Source organism: Heteronotia binoei, chromosome 10 (genome assembly GCF_032191835.1).
Source record: "Heteronotia binoei isolate CCM8104 ecotype False Entrance Well chromosome 10, APGP_CSIRO_Hbin_v1, whole genome shotgun sequence".
Lineage (NCBI taxonomy): Eukaryota > Metazoa > Chordata > Lepidosauria > Squamata > Gekkonidae > Heteronotia > Heteronotia binoei.
Genome location: NC_083232.1, coordinates 50,992,866 through 51,011,893, shown reverse-complemented (window position 1 = coordinate 51,011,893; position 19,028 = coordinate 50,992,866). Strand labels below are relative to the sequence as shown.

Genomic DNA, 19,028 nt, shown 5'->3' with positions numbered 1-19,028 from the left:
TCCCCACCCCCAATTTCTGATTGGGGGAGGGGAGTGAAACTGAGTGCTGAAAAGACTTGGAACAAGTTTAGGCTAACAGCGCCCCCCCCCCACTATTTTATGGATGCTCCAATTGGAGACTGACTATGGCAGGTATAAATGTCTTGATAAATAAATTAATCTAGCTCATATGCATATCATTGCTTTGTAGCTTGCTTCTGTCGGTCTTGAGATGGCTGAAAGACACTGAAGCCCCGCCCTGCTTGACTCTTTAGAAAAATTCCTCAGCTTCTTTTAGACACAAATATAAAGAAAAAGGGGGGAAGGAGTGAGAGAAAAGTAGTTCTATGGGAACTTCCTGGAGATTGGGGGGGGGGAGGTCTAATGCAAGAGAATCCTTTCTTGAAAGTAGCCATTTTCTCCAGGTTAATGCTGTGTATTTTTGGGGCTTGGAGGGCAACATTGGGAAGGTTTCTGGAGTTCTGGCCCCACAGGTGGACCTCCTAATGGCACTTGTAGCATAGAGAGTTGGACCAGATGAGCCACTGGCCTGATCCAACATGGATGCTCTTATGTTCTAACCCAGTGTGTACTGCAGCAGTGAAAAAAGAAAAATTCTTAAGTTAGGGATGATTAGGAAAGGGATGGAGAATGAAACAGCTGATATTGTAATGCCCTTGTATATGGGGTGTCCTTATTTATACTCAGAGGACCTGGTTGGCCACTGTGTGAAACAGAATGCTAGACTAGATGAACGTCTGGTCTGATCCAGCAGAGCTCTGTTAATGCTTTTATGTTTATAGTATGTTTGTATTTTGAATAAAAATATTTTAATTGGGTTTGCCTGCGTCCTTTATAAAATTTATATCTCCAGTATGAAAAGAAATGCCCCTAATTTCCAGAACATCGTAGTCACCCATCTGGTTGCCAGAGTGCCTGGAGACAGAGCTCTCACACATCTGCCAGAAGGATGTGGGTTTGTCTATAAGACTGGAAAGGACTTATGAATATTAACAGCCACAACGCTAAAGCAGCACTCTGTGTCCCAGCAAGGAGAACGGATGGTTTTCAGCCGCTTCGGGCGAATGCCATCTCTATTTTGGAGCAGAAGAAAGTGCACCATCAGGAGCTATCCAGGCCATGTGGTTTTCAGCCTTGACCACAGAATCCACTTTAGGAGGCTAATACCAGCTATCTTCCAGCAGTGCCAAGACTTCATTTCAGCACAGCGGGAAGCACACGTACGCAACAGATGTTACCCACCCATGGAACCATCAAGCTTATACGAGGGTGGATCCTGCCAGACTGCCCAAGCATTTGTCCAACGGAACCCAGGACAAAGACTGGTAGCAAGAAGAACACAGAAGAGGAAGACCATCTTCAGCCAGAGCCAAGTTCCTTTGTGTAAACCGGGTGTTATCTAGGCAATAATTTGGCCATCTATTGTCACCTTTTTAGATAAGTTTAATAGTCTTAAGCACCCCTCCACCCAGTAATTTCTCCCATTCTTCTCCCCAACTGTCATTTTGGAGCCTCCCCTGTGGCCCATGGTTACCTGTACAGCCAATCAGGTAACCCGAGCCCAAGCTTGTTCATTGGTCAGTTATGGGTACCCAATTAGATGCTACCAATCAACTTGCTATTGGCTACTGCAAAAATCCAGCCCTTATGGTCACTGCAGAGCCTCCCCTCTCTCCTCCCTCGTATCTCCCATCCCCTGAGGGTACAAGGTAGTCTATTTAACCTCTGACCCAGCTCCACTCATGTGTGAATCTAGCAGTACCCTATCTCCGCTGTCCATATCCATCCCCGATTCTTGGCCTGTTGAGGGTCCCATTTCCCCCGTCCTCTTTCATTGCCATTGGAGCCTTCCTTGAAGACTACGATCGGTAATTATCACCCTGTTTGTCTACCCATATGTTGTCTCTATCTCTCTCTCTATTTTTCTTAGGACTGCTTGTATGATTTTATGAGTATTTTACCTTGTATGTAAGCCTATATTTTCTAGAATAAATTTTAACTGTTTTACTTAAAGTCCCTAATATTTTTAAGCATTAATTTCTGGATGTGGAACCCTGTATACATAGGTAAAAGATCCTGATTAAGCCAGGTGCCCACCTGACAATTCCCCATCCACATTTTGAAGGTATTTTGGCTTACAAGTACCTCGTGTTACATTTTATGGCACACATGGTCCTGCCCAACAAAGTGACATTTATGTCAAATCCATCCCTCATAACAAACAAGTTTGACACCCCCGCATTAAAAGTTGTCCCATTGTTACAGTTGCATGGAGTTCACAACCCATCTACTGCTATGCCTTCTTTCTCATAAGAAAGCTCATGCTTCAAACCACTCTCCCCACACACACTTGGAGAGGGTGCAAGTGAGACTGGACAGGATCATGTGTTTCTTCAGAACTTTTTATTTTCTGAGAAACAAGTTTAGAGAACATGTTAAAAACAGGAGGAGGAGGATGCCCACTTTGTTTCACAATAACAAGATATGACACTTACTCAAAAGAGCAAGCAGGCGACTGCAAGCAAGGGATGACAGTGGCAAGGCTTGCTCTAGAGTTCTTCCCACATTCTCTCTCAATTATTGCAGCCAATTATTAGCAAGTGTGTTACATACATGATCAGGCCTTGCCAATAGCTTGACAATGCAAAGAAGCTTAGGCTAGCACCAGGGACTCTGCTTCAGGAAGGAAAATAAGTTGACTAACAGGGATTTACGAATGGACTGTCACCTGTTATGTATCTCTGGTAAATTAATTAGGTTTGTGCAACAACCTGTGTCTGTTTTTTTATCAGGACATCTGAATGCAGCCAATATTCTGAAGCCCACCTAAAGATGTGATAAAACTCTGAACAAGTCATTAAGAACACAACTTCTAACATTTTAAGGCACTGCAGTGCATTGCGTTATAAAGAAAAACATTTTGGACTTACAGACATACTCAACATTCAGTCCTTTAGCACAGAAATACTTCAATTAACAGTACAGTACATTTACTGTCAGGAAAATAAACTCAAATTACTTACCATCAAAAAAACTCTTGGCTCTCAGGTAACTAACACTGAGCCTGAGCACAGACAGTTTATCCAGCTTGGCAATAACATCCTGAGGGAATGGCAGAAGACCAGCCAGGCGATCTAACTCTGCATTCAGTCGGTCTCTATGTCTTTTTGATGGGTTTGACTTGGCTCCCTCAGGTGGGGAAGGTTTCATTCTGTCATTAGAGAAAAAAATAGTGTAAGGACACATTTTAAAATATCAATACAATCATAAATAAAAAGATCTGTCAGTTATTGCATGAGAACAATCAACACTAATTTAAGGCTATGAAGCTCCTAAATACATTTTTAATCCCAAATGAAGCGCCTTCCACTCAGATATAAGCTATAAAAGGGAAGGGAAGATCTGCTTTCTTTGTCATGCTCCTGACATACAAGCAAAAGCATCGTCATTCTTTAGTATCTGGAGTTTTAACAAGCTTTTGAAAATAATGCAAATAACTTGAAAGTACATTAATAAGTGCCTCAATTCCAGTTCACGAGAGTGACTGCTAGAAACTGCAACAAGTGGCAAGCTTTATGAGGTTCTAGTCATTCGAACCATAACATGGCATCCACTCAACCTCTGAACAGTCAGTCAACATGGTGGGAGCCACAATATGAACAGCTGATCAAATGAAGCCACCTGTACACAATTATAGTTTCAAGCAACTACACAAACACAGCAACAGGAACATGTGAACTGGGATTAAACTGAAGCCCAAAGAGAACTAGCAATTATTCTTGTTTCCTCTAATCTGCCCTCCTGTCTGCACATCTACAAGCAACTCTACAAGCAACTCTTGTAGATGTGTCTAGGTATCACATGTCCTTTATTAGGACAAGGAATGTCTAGTATCAATTCACACTTATGATAATCCTTACTGAGGCATCAGTAGCTTTTCCTACTCAAACAGATTTCTGTAGGGTTAGTATTCTCAGCTCTGGGAACCAGACCCCTTTCCTGCCTCATCTCCAAAGGCAGCTGTACCTGGACAGGACCTTTGACAATACTAAGAAAAGTACAATTCAACATGGGAGCAAGCCCCAGGCCATTTTAAGCTTTAAAGGCCAACACCAGCATTTGAATTGTTCCTGAAATCTAACTAGACGTCAAAGAAACACATGTGTAATATGTTTACTGTAGAAGTCCCAATTAACCTAGCTCCTGGCACTTCAGACCAGATGAAGATTACAAATTCTTTTCAAAGGCATTCCATCATAACATATAGTAGCTGTTCAGTCTGAAAGTTACTAGGATTGCAGCAAGATTTACTTTGCAATTAGAAGGCACAGTGGAGCACCAAATGAAGTTGATGAAAGGAATTTCTGGTTCCAGATTCCACTGTAACCTAAAAGCAGATACAGTAACAGTCCCAAACTGAAAGCCTTATCCTTAAAAATTGAATGGAACCAGTCAAGACAGGCCAAATAATGCCTCCATTAGGAAAGCCAGTTTGGTGTAGTGGTTAAGTGTGCGGACTCTTATCTGGGAGAACCGGGTTTGATTCCCCACTCCTCCACTTTCACCTGCTAGCATGGCCTTGGGTCAGCCATAGCTCTGGCAGAGGTTGTCCTTGAAAGGGCAGCTGCTGTGAGAGCCCTCTCCAGCCCCACCCACCTCACAGGGTGTCTGTTGTGGGGGAGGAAGGTAAAGGAGATTGTGAGCCGCTCTGAGACTCTTCGGAGTGGAGGGCAGGATATAAATCCAATATCTTCATCTTCTTCTTCTTCTTCCATAATCATTGTTGAACCACCTACCAAAAGAATCTCTGGACTAGATCCTACTTTTATCCTACCAGTACACTGAGCAAAGTTTGTTTATTGAAATATATAAGTCTATAAACGTTGCTCGGGGGGGGGGGGGTTGTACTTAAGTTTAAATTTCCTCCAATTTAAGGAGCCTTCTTCCAACTTGCGGCTCTTCTCCTGGAGGACTGTTTCTTGGAGAATGGTTGGATCCATCTCTTCATCTTGTCTAATGGTACTTCAGTTTGTTAGCACAGGGCTCATGTAGTTACATACAGATTTCTTCCTCAGGTATGCAGATAACAAATGATTTAAAATTTTAAAAGTCAATGCATACCACATTCTTACTTGTTTGCATAACTGTTCTTGTTCACCTACACATCTTATTAATTTTGTCCTGTGCTTTGTTTTAGCAGCAGCTGAATATAGTTACTCTCCAATCTCGCTTCAAGTTCTACACACCCACTTATTTCTTAAAGTTACTGCACGTTTCAGGGTTATGCAAATTGACAAATAATTCTGGGAGGAAGATGTACAAAAATGTACATTAAAAATTAGCCCCAGGACAAGGTACAGAATTGGAAAAAGTGCTGATGTGAATGTATCCCTCGAGTCTTAATTAAAAGGCAGTCTCTAAATATACTAAAATAAATAAATAATGGAGCAACAATACCCTCTAGAGAATCTAAAAGCAATTATTCATTCTAATTCTGTACCCCTTAAACCTTCACAGGTTTTTAGATGAAGAAATACTAAAAGATGGGCAAGATATTATTTACAGTGCTTTGTGTCTTATCAAACAATAATGTAAGAAATATAATTCGTTGCCATTGGTTAATTATTAATTATATTCAAATAAACTAGATATTTTGTACAGTGTTTAATACCTGAACTATCAGACCTTAACATATCTATTAACATCTATGTAGAATGTACAGAAATCTAATTTATTTCAATTAACTGAAGTACTTGAATGTAAGCAGTGAGATTTAACCAAGTTCATTCTAAGCAGTTTTAATAGCCTACTAACTTGGATTTTCAGATCATAAAATTCTGGTGGAATTCTCTGCCAGATGACATCAGGGCCCTGTGGGACGTTATGCAATTCTGCAGGGCCTATAAGGCAGAGACGTTCTGCCAGGTCTTTAGATGGGGCAGCTACGGTTTGACGTTCTGCTGGCATCTCCTTTCCTACTCCCCCTTCAGATGTTTTGTATGATTTCCTCCCCTCAACACAACAACTTGGCAGTCCAAAATGTAAAAACAAACCTACTGGGTTCCATCTGAGATCTCAAAGAGTTTAAATTAATCTGTTGTCTATTTTTAACTTGTATATTGTTTTAATCCATATTGTACATTGCCCAGAGCCCAGCACAGGCCAGGATGGAGTGATTAAGCAAGTTCAAATAACAACAACACTGAAGCATATAGCAAAAAATTACAAGAATAATAACTATTAATGTACCTTGCAATAGTTAGAATTATTATATTGGGACTACTGGTAAATCTACTGTTCCCTGAAGTACAGTCTTATATCAAAGATTTTGTCACAATGTCTCCATTTCCCTTTTCTGTTAGTGGATTAGATACGCCAAATGAAACACTAATTTTTCTGCAATGCAAAACGAGCAACTGTCATTCAGCTACTACAAGTTGAATGACATTTGAATGAATGCAGGCAAATGAATTAGGATGTAAGATTAGATTACTCCACTTCATAAGAGCCCTCAATACTGAAGACAAAAATGCTTACAAAGCAAAAAGTGGAAGCAGAAAATAGCTAACCTGGAAAAAATTCAACCTGTGGATGTGTAAGAGTTAACTGAAAATTGGTTGCATCTCACTCAGCTGTACTTACATTTTGTGTTTGTTGTTATGATGGCAACACACAGTGCCTGAAACCAGGATCTAAACATTTGTAATGTACTAGATAGTTTATTACAGCACTCTATCTTCTGCTAAACATGAAGATTCAGCTAAAATCTCTAAGCAACTCAACTGTAATAATGATGTTGTGATGCATGCTCCAAGGATCTACTCTTTTTCCTTCCCTCACAGCAAGAGACCACACATTCTATCTATTATGACAGAAAGAGACAGCTCAAGAGAAACAGGAATACAGAGCTGTAGGGAGCTGACAGAACATTATGAACAAAAACCAGAAATTGTTGGGTATCCAGAGCAAAATCAGGAGTCTTACTGTGAGCACATCAGTGGCTTTAATGTAATGTACTGTGTTTATTAAAAGGCCATAACTATGAACCTTGAATTTCCTAGGACTAATCTCAACAAGATAGCTTTCCTTAAGGGCAAATGATTATTTATTATGACTACTGCATCAACACATCTTTTTAAAGAAAAGATTTAGAGAGTTTTGATGTCTTCAGATAAAATTATATTCAAATATAAATCCATTTTGGCAACAAATGCATGAAAAACAAAAAAAACTGCCAAATAATAAGAGGATATTCCCAGTTTCACATATAACAGATGCTCTTAAAATCTGAACTGTTTCAAACTGCATATAGAATCTGAAGACAGCAATATGTTTCACTTAGCAACACATCAACGCACTTTATTTTATGCTGTTCCCAAACTATACCTATTACCATAGTTATAATGCCCAATAAGTTCATCATCACCTGATAAGTAGTGCTGTTACTTAAACAGGTATAGTCACACACCTCCTATTTATTCTTTTACATTTATTCCAATCTGTAATATTGCACTTCAACACTTGGGGGGGTGGGAGAGATCATACCTATTTAGTTCAAATATGTGAAAATGGGATGCAGAAAAAAACATACTTAGCTTAGGGATCCTATTTGGGTGGAAAAGTGGCATCAAAATGTTTTAAAGGGAATAAACACTGCCATACATGAATGAATTGAATTTTTATATTAAGTAGCAATGCAGGAGGGGGAATCAATACTGTTTTACTGAAACAGAAGGCCACCAGTTTAAATGCCTTTTCAAAACCTGTTTTATCCAGCCAAAATGAAAAATGCATATTTCATTCTTACTAATTCTGAGGCTTCTGAAAATTCTGTACTTACACTACTATTGTTTAGCCTTCTCCTAGGTCCTGACTGCTTCCTGCCATTGTACACATATTTTTAAAGTGAATCTCCAAATATGAAGATGTGTTAAAAATATGAATTTAAGAGATTCAGAGAAGTTCCAAGATTTAAATTTTGTAATCTAGTGACATTAACAACACATGACAAATATGAAAGAAGTTACTGGTAAGTGTAATAAAGAGCATTTTTTAAAAAACAAAAGCTGTCCAAGTCTATTAAAAACAATGACCAACAATCTCTAGCATCAAATAATAATTAGTATATGCCTTCATAAAAAAAGCCTTTAAGTATCTTATTGTCATGAAATAACATCTAAAATAACTGTTGATACTATGTGCATTGAATATACATTTTGAAATCAAAAGGGACCATTATAACTTCAATTCTTAAGACAATGAAAGTTACCAAAAACGAATAGCCTGGAAAAAAGGCAAAAAAAGCAAATTAGAACTGGAAATCCCAGAACCATGTTGCAGTGAGGCTCACTAAGTTAGGGAAGAGGAAAGCAGCAAAAAAAAAGTGAGGGGAGGGAAGCACCTGAGTCTTCTGGACTATAACAAACAAATCAATCTGATGAACCACTGAATCCACACAGGAGCTTGTTGCATCCCACAGTCAGTTAAGGGAATCTTCAGCACACAGTTGCAAGATACTGAAAGTGTTACAACCAGCTAAAGCTCCCAAATCTAACCCCTCAGTAAAGCACTAGTGAAAACAGACTTTTTGCCCCTTGAATAACATTAAGTTTAGTGTCCTGTGGAGGCACCATACTCTTGGTAGGCATAGGTAAAAAGACTGCAAAAAGCCTATGTGCCAGACAGTCAAGACAAGCCAAATAATTGTACTTTTTGAGCAGGTACAAAATGCCTATTTATGCTCATGAAGAACTTGTAACCCTACAAGAGAAAATTTAGATGGTGACATCTATAATCATTTTGGTACTGCAGGAGCAAGGAAAAGGGACAAAAGAAAATCACATGTGAGCCAAGTTCTATTTTGAATTCTTAAGTGAAGCAAACAAGCTTTGTAAAAAACCAGAGGCTTTCCTCACTCACTATCTAAATAAGTAATCACTACCCATGAAACAGCAAAATATCACACTAATGCTGCATCACAATATGGTGTCTTTTCCCTAGATTATGCCCACAGAGAACTTCCTAAAGGAAATCAGTCTTTTCAAACAACTTGGCAAATATGGGAAACGAGACAAGAAACACACTGGATCTCTTACAAAGCTACTTTCTGCATTCCTGTTCTACTATAATAGAAAACAAAACTCAAGAGGCATTATTTACTTTACATTTACAGAAGAGATTTGGGAGAAGATCCACATATATTTTCAAATAAATGTAGTTAGGATTGCAGCCTTAAGCCTGATCCTCTGCATATTTACTCGAAAATAAGTTTCACTTAATTCAATGAGACTTACTTCAAGTAAACATCCAAAGGTTAGAACTTAAGTGCCATCCTAAGCAGACTTACACTGAAGTCACTGTTTGGGACATCCCTGTAAGAAACCTCTCAGAGTGGTGTACTGTACACACCAATGCTGCTTTACACAAGGGTTGACTGCCAACTTCTAAAGCGTTAATTTAGCAGCAATTTAACCCAAAATTGAAATACTGACTGTATAAGCCTATTTTTCCACCATTATTTTTTTACCCCAGATTTGCATAGTGTTTCTTTTATACCCATTAACAAACAATTAGGTACTTTGTCAGCCACTGAGAAAGGAGCAGGTAATATTATTTTGAGATTCTAAGCCTCAGACTTCTTTAAAAAGGTAGGTAAGTTTACACAAGAACAACTATTAGATACCAGTAACAATACAAGTATGTTTCTCTTTGATGGAATGGAAAGCATAACTATACATTGTTAGACCAAAAACAGGTCCCCCCCCCCCTTTTAAAGCTACAAGGTTTTAGAACATGTTCTGTCCAAAACACAGATACAACTTTAGTTTGAAACTCTCCTGCAGGCTACCCCAAAGCCTAACTTTGCTCTCCTTATGCCCATTTATCACTTGTGTATAGTATTTGTGTTTGTATACTATAGTACAGATACAGGAAGACATTCTTGTCTGGTTTAATAACACTTATGTTTATTCCTCCTTTATAAACAGGCAGCATATCTCAAAAGGAGGTCTACTTATGAATTACATCCATCAGTCTGACTTGGCTATGAACATTTTTCATGTGAACTTCAAGAGTCTACTATTACAGAGCAAACAAAGTCTATACCCCACGAAGCTACAGGGAAGTTAAAGAAGCTTGTGCATAAGTTTTCAAGATTTCACAAGAAAAACAGAAGGACTACGGTACTTCATCAGATCAGCACTCTAGAGTTTGGTTTTTTATCTTATCAAAGAAAGAGGATCTCTAGGTTCATAGTCACTATGAGGACTATTCTGTATATTCCAGAAATTATTACAAAAAGGTAACTTTTAAAAATGGATGCCAGCAGTCACTCTAGCTTACAAAGCAAACTACAACAAGTTACTTAACCGCAAGTGTTGCATAACCAACCACTGTCACGTCTAAAGTAAACTTTGAGCTCATGGCTCTTCTTTTTATTTGCATTCACGGTTGCTCTACAGGCCTGAGAACACAGAACATGTTCTTCCTAACACAGCTTAATAAGCACAGACAAATTTCATTTAATGAAAGCAGATAAAATAGTCTCAAGCAATTACTTCTACTCTACACCCACAACATCAACATTGGACATTTTCATGTTAGGACAAACAAATAAATTATGGTATTTAAAAAATTTATGTCTCAACACCATTTTGCAGACATTATACAATTCAGTTTGTATTGACTAAATCACTATACTTGTAGCAAACTAGTTTTAACAGAAAAATTCAGACATTACAGTCTGGAACAACTACATATATGCTATAAACTTTTAAACTGTTAACTTACAGACCGCCCCCCCAGACAATTACATTTAGTATACCTTGAAGTCCTTTTGGAAAATACAAAACTCAGCACAGTTACTTCACATTAAAGAACAAATATTTCACCCGAAATCCTATTAGAACACTAAATATGTATTTAAAATGTTTTTCCTATCTGCTACAAAGAATACAGAAAACGATCTAAAACTGTTAATTTCTTTATATCTAAACTGTTTCAATTCTAATAATCTTAGTGGTGTCTCTCAGAATCCAGTCAATTGCACAGAATTAATTTTACTCATTGCATCCAACTATTTCTATGAACAGAATATTTCATTTGAAAACATGAAAGCATAAAGCCCCAGAATGCATATGATGTCCTGCTGAAATGTAAATAAATAAATAAGAGCCTTGTTTGAAAAAGTACAAGTCTTAATACTTTGTTAGAAGAAGGGGTGGATAGTGTTACAAATATATGGCTCTTTTTGTGTTCCTCATAACAAATTTACAGCCATCCTTGAAATATTTTTACAATGAATGGTACATATACCAGCAGACAACCATCAGTGGAACCAGCCTTTCTCTGATGCAGAATGACTGCTAACGTTCAAGCCATGGACAACTCCAGGTAGAAGCAGAGAGGGCCCATTTTGGCCTTCCACACAAACAAACTGTAAAATAGCAAAAACTAAAGGCTACATTGATCCATGTGGCCTTTCGAAAATTATTTTAAACTTACATAAGCTACTGTGATCACCTTAAATGCCTGGCCTGCATAAGAGCCCAATACTAAAGACACATTCTCTTTCATTTCCCTCCCCACCCCTCCTTCTTCTGATTTTAATCAGCTGCTTGAATTCAAGTGGGTCATCAGAGCTTTGTAAAAATAGAGCCCTGAATCAGGGCTTAATGTGTACCGGGTCTCAGCTGACGAATCTGCAGGAAAAGTGCTCAGTGTGTACACACACAGATCGCCTATTTAAGACTCAGGGACAGGTTTTCCAGAAACAATTGGCAAATCTCCAAAACAGAAAGCTTGAGCCATAGGATCTCGGTGGTAAGGGGGGGGGGGGGGGAGAGATTGCTCTGAAGCCATTCTTCAAAATAAGCGGCTAAAAGATTCCCTTGGAACCTCCCAAATTATTTACAAACACCGAGTCAGTCACTGCGAGCGTTTGTAAGGAAGCCATGAAAGGGAGGGGCGACATACAGATTGCGCAAAACGGCTAACTCAGGCCACCAAGAGATTTTGCACATGTAGCAACATCTCCGAATGCTGGGACACACTGCGACCCAGCCGTCCTTCTCTCCTTACTCCCCAACCACCACCCAAAAACCAGAGAGAAGCGAAAGGTGCCTTCATATGAAGGGTGCCGTTTTTCACGAAGGCCTTTAATTTTGATTCCCCCCACTCGTCCTAAAAGTTATGAAAAGCAAATAGGGAAAGGAAGGTAGAGAGAAGCTGCAATGCGGATGTTGGAAAGAAAAAGAAGAGACAAGGCCGCTGCAAGAAGCACATCAATGGGAAGAAGAGAAGCCGGGCGAGACGGGAAGCTTCTGGCGTGGAAAGGGCGAGTGATTTGTACCCTGAAGCGAGAGGAGCTCCAGAAGAAACGCAAGAACCAACCAACCCCGAAGCCCCCTCTCTCGCAAGAATGCATATAGTTTATGCACACACACGCACGCCCTATCATTCACCACCAGCCTTTCTTACATTTTCTGCACGGGTTTCCGCCGCTTACGGCTGGCGTAGGTGACATTGGGGTTCATCTTGCAGCCCACGCTGCAGCTCCAGCTCCTCTTCGCGCCACCGGCCCCTGCCGCAGAGATGTTTCTTCCTCCCACCCAGGATTCAGACACACCGAGAGAGAAATCGCAGGGAGGGAAGGACAGGGGATCCACCAGCAAGTGCGTCAGTGACGGCTTAGAAAGGTCCCTCCGGGTGTCTGCCTGGACGAAGCAGGTCGCGGCTCCACCCGCGGTTTCCCGGCCCTGCCGCCGCTGCGCCCCCTCCTCTTCGTCGCCTTACGGGTCCCACTGCTGGCCCGGCTCGGACTCCCCTGAGAGGCAGCCGACTGAGGAAGGGCGGGAAGGGAAGGGAAGGCGGGGAGCGAACCAGGTGCTCGGCGGCGCCGGCGACTCCCACACGTCGCCTTTCTGCCTCGTCTCTTCGGCCACCGGCTCAGAGACAGGTGCGGAGGCGGCAGCCGTGGCTCCCCAGGCAGCTGCCCTTCCTATTCTCGCCAGCAAGAAACCGCCTGAGGCGGCGGGGAGCGAAGCCTCGTCGTTTCCCCCTCAGAAACGCCGCTGCCTCTTTGGCGCCGGCAGCCGCGTCCTAGTCGTTGCCAACGGGGGCCTCTTGGCTACAGCCGCGGTCTCAAAGTCACCCGCTTAGGCAGCCAACCCTCCGCTTCCCCTCTTTCTCTCTCCCCCGGCGCCCGCCCCACCGCTCACTGAGGAGGCCCCTGTGGGGCTCGGGCGGTGGCAGCGTAAAGGGGCGGTGCGCCGCCATGTTGGGAAGGTCAGGTTACGGGGAGGCAGCCTACAGAGTTTGTGAGGCGGCGGACGAGGTGGAGCGTGGAAGAGTCGGCCCTCTTCGGGAGGCTCGGCTTCTGCACACCGTTCCGTTCGAGGCATAGCGCCGCTGGGTTTTCACACAACTTTGCAGCGAGAAGCAGTACTCGTTTGCACATATAAGAGGCGGCGTCCCTCGGGTCACCCATGAAAGGCTTCTTCACGTACGAAATGCTCAGGAGTGTCTTCCATACAGCTGCCGAACATCGTTAAATCTTTTCTTTGAACCCTCTGGATGAGCGAAAGAAGCCCCTTGCGGGGTGTGCCTGCTGCTGTGGTGTTCTTAAAACTTGGCTTCCTCGATTTTTAGAGAAAATGAAGCGACAGCTATTCTCTAAAGGCTTGTTCTGCATAGATATACTGGATGAGCTTTATTTAAAATTTAGATAATCTGAAGTTAATCACAACTACATGACCCTTTATTACCTATTATTAAATAGTTCACTTTTTGTCATAACATCACACAGCCCATTAGAGGGCATTCTTTTACATTGTTACAAGGACCATACATCTGGAATAAAAACAAAGAATCTTTTGGATTTTTAAAGACTTGCACATTTGTTGTGATACTAGACAAGAGAATTTCAATAAATGCTTATATGCAATTCTGAATGTGCTATTTCATTGCAAACATGGCTAAGATTAAATACCCTCAGAGAATTGTGTAAATGCACATGCAGATCCTATTGCTGCTATTACAAGTGCTAAGAATATCAGTGCAGACTTTGGAGAAGGAAATGAACCAAAGGATTTTGCAACACATTTTCTTCTGCAGCAGCTGAGAAATCAGTTCTCTTCATCCCCTTATCACCCATTTATCTTTAAGTGAAGAACTGAGGAGCCAGTGAGTTACTTGTGATGGGGCAATGGCTAAATCTAGCCACAGATCCAGGAACAGCATGGGAAATAGAGACCTGTAGGGTTGCCATATTAATCCTGAGGTTACAGAATGCTACAATAGAGTGACTGTATTTGCTGCTGCTATTAGAGTCATTATGACCAAGAAATTCAAGTGTTGACATAATTCAGAGTGTTTGAGAAATAACAGAGGATTGTGCAACAAGGCTGCCTCATCCACAAGAAAGGAAATGAAGGCTAGGGTGCTTACACAGAGATGACCAAGAAGGTACATGGCATTGTGGGTCAACTCTGGTGGGATGATAGGAGGCAGAATGTAAACAACCCTGTTAACATCAAAGCTACTGGATCTGTAATACATTTCTACAGGATAAAAGTTCTGAAACTGAAGCGGGGGTGGGGAGGGATGTCAAAGAGCATAAAGCAAAACCAGGTCAGTTTTCAAATATTGGAATGTAGAGGGAATTCAGGCAGGAAACAGAAGCAAGTCCAGACCAGACTTCTAAAATCCTATGTCCCATTTTGTTGATTGTACTAATTCTCTGTGTGTATTCTGCCTTGAATCCCCTGTGAGAAAGGCGGACTATAAATAATGTAAATAAATAAAATAAGTCAAGCAAAGCAGCAAGTGCTCTCAATCCAGGAAGCCTAGTACAATCTCAGCATATGAAGCAACTCATAGTGAGTTATATTGGGGAAACAGAAAATCCCTTTAGAACATTCTCATTTACATGGGAAGAAACACATAGTAGGGTTGCTTCTTGGACATGGCATTTCCAAACCTAAGGTGTAGGAAAAAAACTATGCTTGCAAACATGCACATGGTCCTGGGAATGAATTTATTGGGACTTATAGTCAAGCAAAAAAGTTGCAAAGGATCAGACATAGTCTACTGCAGTTGAGGACCGTTCTTTAGGCAAGTCATATAGGAAATTCAGTTTTGAGGTTCCACAAAGCTGCTTGATAGCTAGAATGAAAAATCAGAGGAAATGGCTGACCACTGTTTTCACAGTTATGTTATAAAAAGTGAAAAAGCAGCAAGACAAGCTTTCCATGCCTTAAATGAGTCTCAAGATTCAAAGCATTCACTTTTATATGCATATCTTTCAGTATATTTTCTTTGAGAAACTGTACATTACTCTGAACACTTCAGAGTGTGACATGTGTACTGAGTGCAATTTTTACTGCCTTGTGTATCAACAATATTTCCCTATGTTGTTATATTACAGCAAAAGGGCACTGATTTCACAAATTCTGCTGCTGTTTTACTTGGATTTCCCAATGAAACATTCCCCCCATGCAGCAGAATAATATCCAAGAATGCAATCAAGCTCATATTAGATTGTAAACTTTTCAACCAGTTTTCATCTACGTTGCTTTTCTGGTTTTGCTACTCTGCAAATACTTCCAATTGATATGTTATTAAAAGCAGTAATTGTAAATATCCCTTTAAAAAAAAGTCTGATGCAGACATAAATATCAGTTTAAGAGAATTCATGTTCATTATTAAAACGAAAGATAAATGCAGTGGGAAAATAATTCATTCAACTTGACAACCCTTATGCATTTTGCCTGTGGTTTGTCAGAGTGATCAGGCTTCCAAACTCTACACCACACTGTCTTATCTAGAGAAGTATGCACACACATATAGAAGCTTTCTGATGAGTCCCATTGTACTTCATATTACACCACCAACAAAGATTCAGTAGCCAAGGAGCACCAAAGGAATCAAAAGAATATCATTTGTTTCCCCCCACAGCTGTTATGATACTTGAAAAGTCACAGGTTGAATGGAACAATATTGCCTCCATCAGCTCCACAGGCCTGATCAGGATCTGGTCCTTGCAGCATTTTTAAAATTCTTCCCTAAAATGGTGTCAACAGCCACCAGTCAAACCCACGGCTGCCATAATGTTTAGTTTGGCCCTCAGAAACCTAGCAGCCAGGTATTCTGCCACAAGTCTTTGACACAGAACACTGGAAATGCCTTACTTAAACTGCTGTGGCACCATCCCCAGTTTTTCATTGGTGCTACACCTTTCTCTGCAGACTGCTGGCAAGCACCACTCTTTCTCCCAAACCCTTAGCAGGAAGGAGGAGGAGTGGTATTTTGGATATTAGCATTTCCTAGAAAAAATGTTGAAGCTCTTTGTTTTTTTTGCATGCTTGTGCAATGTTAAATGCCAGTCTATTGCAACATACTTTCATTTTGAAGTGATTCTGGTAAATTGGGATATTTATCCAGTTCAAGTGACAGTTTTTGGATTACTATGCAAGGCAAATATTTCACATTTTTCTATGTTGCCTAGCCTCTTCAGTAGTCAATTTCAAGACCATTATCATTATCATAAAAGTTGTAAATAAAAAAAGGCGAATCAGTATATCTAATAATCTAATACCACTTTTTCTACAGAAACTGCATTGGTATTTGGTAGTGATGGAACCCAGATTTCATTTTGTCAGACCTGGAGCCAGAAAGCAGAATTTTGGGCAGTGAGATTGCAGCATTTTCTCACTGTTAGTGTTTTGCAAAACCAAACAATTTGAGGAAGCTTCTCCAGGGAAAGCTACATTGTGAAATAACACTATTGGCATTCTTCATGGTATTTTTGCATGTGATTTTTGAAGCAAATATAAAACCTACATTAATTCTTCATACAGATTATAAATGCTTCTCTACTGCAATGATCAGAAATAGCAAGTTGTAGGCAAAAGTAGGGTTGCCAGATCAAATTCAAGAAAATATCTGGGGACTTTGGGGGTGGAACCAGGAGACTCTGGGGGTGGAGCTAGGAGACAATGTGGGTGGATCCAGGAACAAGGTGGTGACAAGTATAACTGAACTCCAAAGGGAGTTTTGGCCATCACATTTAAAGGAACCACACACCTTTTAAATGCCATCCCTCCATTGGAAATAATAATGAATAGGGGCACCTTCTTTGGGGGCTCATAGAATTGGACCTCCTGGTCCAATCCTTTTGAAACTTGGAGGGTCTTTTGAGGACAGGCATCGGATGCTATGCTACAAATTTGGTGCCTTTACCTCAAAAAACAGCCCCCTCCAGAACCCCGGATACCCACAGATCAATTCTTCATTATACACTATGGGAATCAGTCTCCCTAGGGAATAATGGAATGCCCAGCAGATATTTCCCTCCCCCTCCCTGCTTTCTGATGACCCTGAAGTAGGGGGAGGGCCCCCAACCTGGGAGATCCCCTGGCTCCACTTGGGGATTGGCAACCCTAGGCAAAAGTGTTTAAGATTTATATATGAAAATATAAATACATACAAATGTGAATACACACTCAGATACAAAGTCCATAATCTTGAAACCATTTTTTTTTTCTGGAGTTGTACTGGAATGAATAAAACCAGTCCCCAATATTGGCTTAAACAGCCAAAGATTTCAAAGACTGGATTGGGGTCAGAGAATTTTCTGTTTATTTCACTAAAAACATTTGAACTAAGAAAAATAATATTCCCCTTGCTCTTCTTTCTTAAACAAATAAATCCCAACTCTGAAAATATATCTTGTCACCTGGCAAATGATCTCAAAATATATTTCATGATCTCAGGAGAAAAAATGAGTGTGCAGTCTAGCACTGTTTAAAAAATTATAGTTTCATTCATGGTTATTTTCAGGGGAAAATGAAACTAGTGTGGGGATCCCGCCATAAAACTCCCAATGCCTCCATGAAAATCTGGCCTTGCAGTGAAATCAGGAGGAGGGACAAGACCTAGAGAAGAATGAAGCTGCAGATAACGGTAACAAGAACAATACATATGCTGTTCAGGTGACTGTCATAAGTTTAAGTTTGGTAGAGGTGAGCCTGATGCTCAAAACCTCAAGAGAAAAAGTTAAGGGATTTTTAGGAGGGATTTGGAAAAAGAGAAAGACATCATCATGTAGGTTTTATGTGTTGGCTTTCCGGTTACAAGAGAATGTAAGGGAGACAGTTAAGTCACAAGAAAATAACAGTTGCACCTTGAACTGTGTCATAACCCCTATTCTGCATCCATTCATCTCATTTAAGCAAAAAGATGTCATTTTGAGTAGACTGGCTATCAAATAAACAGTTGGTATTACTGATATATGATGTTTAGAAGTGATTTTATGGATTTTGCTTTGAGTGTGCTGTTAATATCCTTGGAGACTTCTTATGTTGAAAGGTAGTCTATAAATAAACTAAATAAATAATTCAATAAGATGTCTACTTGTAGTAATTAAAAGACTAATGTAAAGGCAGGTGGATTGGCCTGAGAATCAGGCTCTAGGGGAACATGTAATATCAGGATACGCATATGAAAGTAGAGTTATGAATGGCAGATCTGAGTTCACAAGGTAAAATGAGGTATGGTCAAGCCAAAAAACCAATAGCAACTTGATGATAAAAAGGGTTCCGCTTCTTGTCTTCCAATTCTGTAAACAGTATATGAGAAAACAATATGACATAACGTGGCAGAGCAATTTTGAGACTCTGAGCTACCAGGTGTAAGTTGCCTATGCCAATGCTGAAGTAGTTTTGTTAATTGCTGCATATTCTGCAATTTATGTATATCCTGCAATTTACGTATATATTACGTATAGTCTACCAGTGGACTTCCCTGGAGTGTTACATATCAACAAATAATAAAATAGAGTAAACAACGTTAATAAAGAAATGAATACAATTTTGGAGCTTTCTCCATTTTAAGAGTTTTTTCTCTGTCAACACCGGAAAAGGAAAACAAGAACAGGCAAAGGACTGGTCACCCAGTCAAAGACTTCAGGGTAATGACAAACTTTTAGGTCACTGCAACTTCTACATTTAAAGAGCCTGCATTAAATATGA

At 40.3% G+C, this 19,028-nt stretch overlaps 1 protein-coding gene across 1 annotated transcript in view; it reads right to left on the bottom strand.

Annotated features, from left to right (window-relative positions):
- Positions 1-13,274, bottom strand: part of AHR (aryl hydrocarbon receptor) — a 79,355-nt gene extending 66,081 nt beyond the window's left edge. The window contains exons 1-2 of the mRNA XM_060248607.1: positions 12,478-13,274; positions 3,024-3,211 (exon numbers count right to left, since the gene is read on the bottom strand). Of these exons, the coding sequence (XP_060104590.1) occupies positions 3,024-3,211; positions 12,478-12,533 (244 nt within the window). The 5' untranslated portion in view covers positions 12,534-13,274. The remainder of the gene's footprint in view (positions 1-3,023; positions 3,212-12,477) is intronic.
- Positions 13,275-19,028: the final 5,754 nt, after the last annotated feature.